At 40.4% G+C, this 6348-nt stretch overlaps 1 protein-coding gene across 1 annotated transcript; it reads left to right on the forward strand.

Annotated features, from left to right (window-relative positions):
* The first annotated feature begins 751 nt into the window (after window positions 1–751).
* On the forward strand, window positions 752–2595 carry LOC109933624 (growth arrest and DNA damage-inducible protein GADD45 gamma). Its single transcript, XM_020532639.2, has 4 exons — window positions 752–930; window positions 1426–1527; window positions 1658–1871; window positions 1968–2595. Exons 1-4 carry the CDS (start codon window positions 875–877, stop codon window positions 2079–2081), a joined length of 486 nt encoding a protein of 161 aa, XP_020388228.1. The 5' UTR covers window positions 752–874; the 3' UTR covers window positions 2082–2595.
* Window positions 2596–6348: the final 3753 nt, after the last annotated feature.

Consider the following 6348-nt stretch of genomic DNA (forward strand, 5'->3'; position numbering starts at 1 on the left):
TGTAAGCATAGAAAATGCAGTGTGGTTTGATAAAACGGACCTAGTATTTCTGATGAAGCAAAAGTGTAGCACCAAAGAATTTCAGAACTACCACTTTGTTTTTTTGCAGATTGGAATAAGTTATAGACAATTTAGTTTGCGTTCGATATTGGTGCACAAGATGACAAAATGTGTTTTGCATGCTTAATTATACTAACATCACCACCAGCCCATCCAACCCTCGACACATACATACAAGTCGAACTCCCACTAAAGTGGCAGCTGGAGCAATGATGAAAGGATTCATTTGACCGGCTTATTAATTGCAGCCGCACGCCAGAAACTGATCAAACTGTTCTTGTATTACCTGTAGATACGATAATAACCAATGTGTGCCCAAGACAAAAGTGTACTCATAAATAGCAGTTTTCTTGCTGTCTCCTACAATAATACAAGTTATATTTGCAATACCAAAGAAAGAAATCTGGTTGGCGAATTAAGTGAAATAATAGCCTGCCAATTACTATAGATTAATTCTAACTTTTAAAAAAAAGTGTTCTAACTATGAGGTTGAGAATCTGCAATTGCACATTAAATGTTGTTGTAATGCAGTCTGTTCGCTTTCTTGCGTATCTTAGCTTTAATATGATTAATTTTTTTACACAGCACCTTCTGGCCCTGGCAACAAGTCGATTAAGACGCAGAGCCCCGCCCCTGCCTCATTCACAACGGCTCGTGCCACCCGGCCAATCGGAAGAGGCGGAACTTGGGCGACGTCTGCTCCCTTATTAAAGGAACGGCGGCGAGCTGTAGGCGGACAGTGTAAGCACGGGGTTGATGAAAGCAAGAAGTGTTGAGTCAGGACGGGGTTTTTTTAAGTCGTTCCGGAGTAAAGATGACCCTGGAGGAATCCAACGGTGTGGAGGAGAAGCAAGCGGAAAGCACCGAGAGGTACGGATTGTGGCTGCTATGTACCGACACGTTTGTCTTTCTTTTCCCCCTCTCGTCCTCGTAGTGCATGGAAGCTGTGCGGGGTTTTGTTTGGTTAATAGTTTCTCTTGGTGGGCAGTGTCTCTGTGCTCTTGGTGTCTGCCCGGGGTGGGGTGGGAAGCGGCTGTTCTGCTGCAGGGTAGTTCCTGCTGTTTGGAACCCATGGTCTCGAGTGATGGTGTCGGTTAGTGCGCGAGAGCTGGGCCGTGGTGGACACGGGACGGGATCCGTTTTAAAAAAAACCCAGAGACCAAAACTCGACACTTGGGGCTGGCAGCAAATGAATACTTTCTCTTCTTTAAGAAAAGAAAGTCTGCTTTCGTATCAGCATCGAGTTGTCGTGCTGCGGAGAGTAAGTCTGTCTCTCCCACTCCCACCCCTAGTTCCTAACACATGTCTTTTAACCTTTTTTTAAAAAAAACACTCCCTCACTTGATTTATTAAAATGTTTTCCAGGATGCAAGTTGCTGGCAAAGCCCTGGAAGAGTTGCTGAGCTCGGCGCAACGTCAGCACTGCCTGACCGTTGGAGTCTACGAGTCTGCAAAGGTCATGAATGTGTAAGTTTCTCTCAAACCCGATTCTTTCAAAATGCACCGCACCAACATCCGTCTCTGTCAGTTAGTAACTAGCTTGTGAGCGAGCTGCTGATTGACTTTTATTGTTTCCTAACTTTTATTTTACTTGCAGTGACCCGGACAGTGTGGTGCTCTGCCTTTTGGCCACTGACGAGGAGGACGAAGGTGACGTTGCTCTGCAAATCCACTTCACTTTAATTCAAGCATTTTGTTGCGACAATGACATTAACATCGTGAGAGTAAATGACGTTCAGAGACTAGCGGAGATTGTCGGCAGTGCAGTTGACAACGAGGAACCCAAGGATATGCATTGCATTTTAGTCACGGTAAGTGCTTTTACCTGAAGCTGAATTAGATTTCTTTTAAACCAGAAATACTGTTATTTCACAATGAGTATGTGACTGCATTTTTATCACATCTAGAATCCAAGCCAAGACTCTTGGAAAGATCCAGCTTTAGAAAAACTTGGTGTCTTCTGTGAAGAGAGTCGCTGCACCAATCAGTGGGTCCCCAACATTTCCTTTCCTGAGCGTTGAATTGTTGCATAGACTTGGTGTTGCTGGAAGTATTGTATTTTGAAGTCGCCTTGTCAAGGAAAAGTTTGGCTTCATGGATCTGTGGATTAGACTGGTATTTTGGTCAAGTCGCATGTACATGTGACCAGTACATAGCTGGTGAATTGGAGACTGAGGACTGATGGCCAAGACTAATGATGCAGCAAGTTGGATAAATGGACTGTTGCGAACAACCATAGACCTGGAGTGGTGCAGAAAGCAGGAAGCACACAGTGCAACCCTGCACATGCCACAGAGCCCTGTTTCTGTCACTTGGAGGAGATTAAATGAAAGCTCAAGACCAGCATGGGAGCTGTGGGACTCTGATCTGATTCTATACCAATATTGTTTAGTTATGGAAGAGTTCATTTTGATCCAGAATAGAATTCAGATATTTACAGCTCTTGAGCTTTTAATTTTCTAAAAACATTTAAATTTTAATACTTGGTTCATGTAGAGCAGATTAAATTTTTGAAATAAAGCATGTGAACTTTGACTCTTTTTATGCTTCATAATTCAACTTCCTTTGAGAGGCTCAACCACTGATACTAGTACTTGCATCAGTTAAATATCAGCTGAGCTGTCAAAATGACACTTCCACCCACTGACAAATTGTCACAACCTACATATTAGTAATTTCTGTGACAACTTGTGAATCAAAGTAGAACAAGGGGAAATCTTACCTAGGAAATTTGAGTGATAATCCTCAATCTGCACTTGATGGGGAAATAGTAGTGGTTTTTAAAAATTGTATTTTCATCTGTTGCCCTTGTGGCTTTGTGTATACCTGCCATTGGTCAATATTCCTCCATTCCTAGCACATGAATGTGCTTATCTTAAAAATCCCTTAAATGCCCTTATCGTATCTGCCACCACCCCTGCCAGTGTGATCCAGACTCCTATTTTTTTTTTTTAAAAAAGAACTTGTCTCTGCCTCCTTTTTAAATGCATGCTCCCTTGTTTTAGGTTCTGGGAAAAATTCAGATTATTAACCCTATCTATGCATCTATTTACAGTGGAAATAGCAGATGGTAAAGTTGGTTTATAAATCCAGTGTTTTGGATTCTGACATCAACTTCTGAGGGCTAGAAGTTGGGGAAACAGACCATCCTTGGGGCGGGTAAGGTAAACTGGAAACCCATGAGTAGTGAAGAGTTTTTTTTTAGAAAAAGCTTTTCACTGTAATAAAGTAGGTCACATGAAGTCTTTTCACAATTTAGAAAAAGCACTGGGATGCTGGATGTGGGGAAACAGGATAAGCCAGTGAGTTTTGTTTGAATGATGAAGGAAAGAGCATGAAAGCTGAACCAGAATGTGAAACCTGACCAAGGATTGGTTGATCAGGAAGTGCCTGATAACTTGAAAGAGTTTACTTCTGTATGCCAGAGGAGTAATTTTGAGATACAAGAGTTGTATCAAAAAGTGTGCAAAATCATAGAATCCCAGCAAGTCCACACTGATCCTCGTAGCATCCTGCCTAGACCCATCCTCCATAACCCACCTAATCTACACATCCTTGAATACTATGGACAATGTAGCACAGCCAATCCACCTAACCTGCACATCTTTGGACTGTGGGAGGAAACCAGAGCACCCTGAGGAAACCCACACAGACAGGGGGAAAATGTGCAAACTCTATACAGACAGTTGCCCGAGGGCGGAATCAAACCCAGGTCTCTGGCCCTGTGCTAACCACTGAGTCACCATGCTAGTGTATCCCAGAATGTTACTACTAAATGGAGTCTTGATGTGGCAATGGAGGCCAGCACCTTCAGCTGGATGAAGTGGGAAGGCATTTATCAACTTCTATTGCTGCTTGCTTTTAGAAAGGACCTGTTACAGGACCTAATTACCATCAGGCAGTCATTTGGGAGTAAGGAAAAACTCAAGCCAAAATTCAAAAATGTTATTGGCCTGGACTGTCTAAGGATGTGGTTGAATTTTGCTGGATATGTCATAAGTCAGGAAAACCTCCACAGTCATAAAACCAGCATACTTAATACCCATTCCCATGTTTGAGGAACCTTTTACAAGAGTCTTATGCAATTGACTGAGACTCCTACCTAAAACAAAAAGTGGGACTCCAGTATTTGTTGACAAGAATGGATGCGTCCAATAGATTTTCAGAAGCCATTCAATTATGCAGTATTATGGCTAAAAGGATCATAAAAGAGTTAGTCAATTTTGTTATGAGATCCAGACTATCCACAGAAATGCAATTGGATCAAGGGTCAAACTTTATATCAACATTATTCAAGGAAGTTACGGATAGCTTGGGAATAAAACAATTCTGATCTATTGCATACCATCCAGAATCACAGGGACCATTGGAACAGTGACATCAAACTTTACAGACTATGTTGAGAGCTTATGGTCAAGTCTATTTAGAGGACTGGGATAAAGGAATTCCATTTGTACATTGTGGAATTAGGAATGAACCTAATGAAATCAACTAAATTCAGTCCATTTGAGTTAGTGATCCTTTCACCTCATGCCCAAAAACTGAAATTAATTGTGGAGAAGTTGGTGAGTCAGTTCAGAGATCACATACTTGGGCTACGTGTCAAATTTTAGGGGAAAGATAAAATAGAACAATTGAGTTGCCTAGACAGCATTTGAAAGTAGTGCAACTTGTGATGACATAGGAAGCAGACAAGAAATCAAAATTCATAATTTTGCTAATAGAGGGAAAGTGTTAGTGTTACTCCCATTTGGTAGGTGAACCTTTAAAGGCAACATTTAGATTTTGGAAAATTGCTGGATTAATATTCTTAGAACATGGTAACAGTATCCCAAAATGAGCCTTGCATCATTTGTTGGATGTATTGCAAGAATAAACTAAAGCTTCAACTTTCATGTAGTACTAGTTATTTTTAAAGTGCTATCAATCTTACATATACACTTTTATTCAGAACAATTTGTGTCAATTTTAAAATGTTAGTTCTAAATGATATTGAAACAAGTTTGTTGAAAATATACTCCACCCTACTCACTGGCTCACAATGACACATATGACAGGTCCAGCTAAAGGATGCATTTTTAAGATTGTCCCAATCACGTCAACATTGTATGGTTGATAGTAGTCTAATAATCTAGGGCACTTTGATAACTCACCCAATAGTGCACTAACAGAGGTTCTGATAGTCACTGCAAATTTACCAATATAGCTCAGATAACAATCAGTCAACGTGCATGTAGAGAGCCTTGGTTGAAGCAACAGCAGAAAAGAGGTATGTGAAAGAACCCTGTAACTTGACCAGCCTACATTCAAGCATTGTGTTCCAACCAGGAGCAAGTATTCAGTAAACGGAAGATGGAACAGGATATTAATCAGATTTTGTAACAGCTTTGACTTTGCGATAGTCCACACAAAATTGTTGGGTACCATCTGGTTTGGCACCATTGCTATGGGTGAGCTCCATTCACTGCAACTACATTGAATATATTGTCTTTGAGCATGTGTTCAAATTCTTTTTGAACATGTGCTAACTTTAAAAGGTTAAGTCTATGAGGATGTTGCTTAATTGGAACAGCATTTCCTATATCTATATTATGCATTATTAGATTAGTACTTCCCAGCTTATTCCCACATATCTCCCCATGTGATTCTAATAACTCTTTTAGAGCATTTTGATTTTTCTCTGCAAGGTAACTCAATAAATTATCCCAATTTTTGAGAACTTCCTCATTCGGAATTCTTTTGTCTGGATTTCCTACCTAAACATTTGTCTTCCTTAAATTACTTACTTGTCAAAGCATTTGGTCATCTGTTCTATTTTCTCTGTGTCCTGGTGTCAAATTACTTTGATTATTGTTGTGAAGAGTATTGGAACATTTTACTAAGTTAAAAGCACCACATAATAAATTGTTACTCTTGGTGAAATGCATTCTCCTCCTTTGCTGTTTTTCAAAAGTAATATTTGAAGTAATAATTTTTGAACAATAGATCTTGAGGCTGGATACAACTGTGGTTATTAAGTCTTAACTTTTTGTCCATTGAAAGGAATAAAAAAAATTAACAGTAGAATGTTTTGTTCAGGTAAAGCAGGAAAGCTCAGTTGCCTTGAATGGACAGCCCACATATAACTGAGATAGCAGGAACTGCAGTTGCTGGAGAATCTGAGATAACAAGGTGCAGAGCTGGATGAACACAGCAAGCCAAGCAGCATCAGAGGAGCAGGAAGGCTGACGTTTCGGGCCTAGACCCTTCTTCAGAAAGAAGGGTCTGAAGAAGGGTCTAGGCCCGAAA

This window comes from Rhincodon typus, unplaced genomic scaffold (assembly GCF_021869965.1).
Source record: "Rhincodon typus isolate 14 unplaced genomic scaffold, sRhiTyp1.1 hic_rhity00013154, whole genome shotgun sequence".
Lineage (NCBI taxonomy): Eukaryota > Metazoa > Chordata > Chondrichthyes > Orectolobiformes > Rhincodontidae > Rhincodon > Rhincodon typus.

Bases quoted from the DNA above. Each gene is read 5' to 3' on its own strand.
- LOC109933624 (XM_020532639.2), top strand. From the start codon at position 875: ATGACCCTGGAGGAATCCAACGGTGTGGAGGAGAAGCAAGCGGAAAGC. The intron at 931-1,425 runs GTACGGATTGTG...AATGTTTTCCAG, and splicing joins CAAGCGGAAAGCACCGAGAG to GATGCAAGTTGCTGGCAAAG. The intron at 1,528-1,657 runs GTAAGTTTCTCT...TTTTACTTGCAG, and splicing joins TCTGCAAAGGTCATGAATGT to TGACCCGGACAGTGTGGTGC.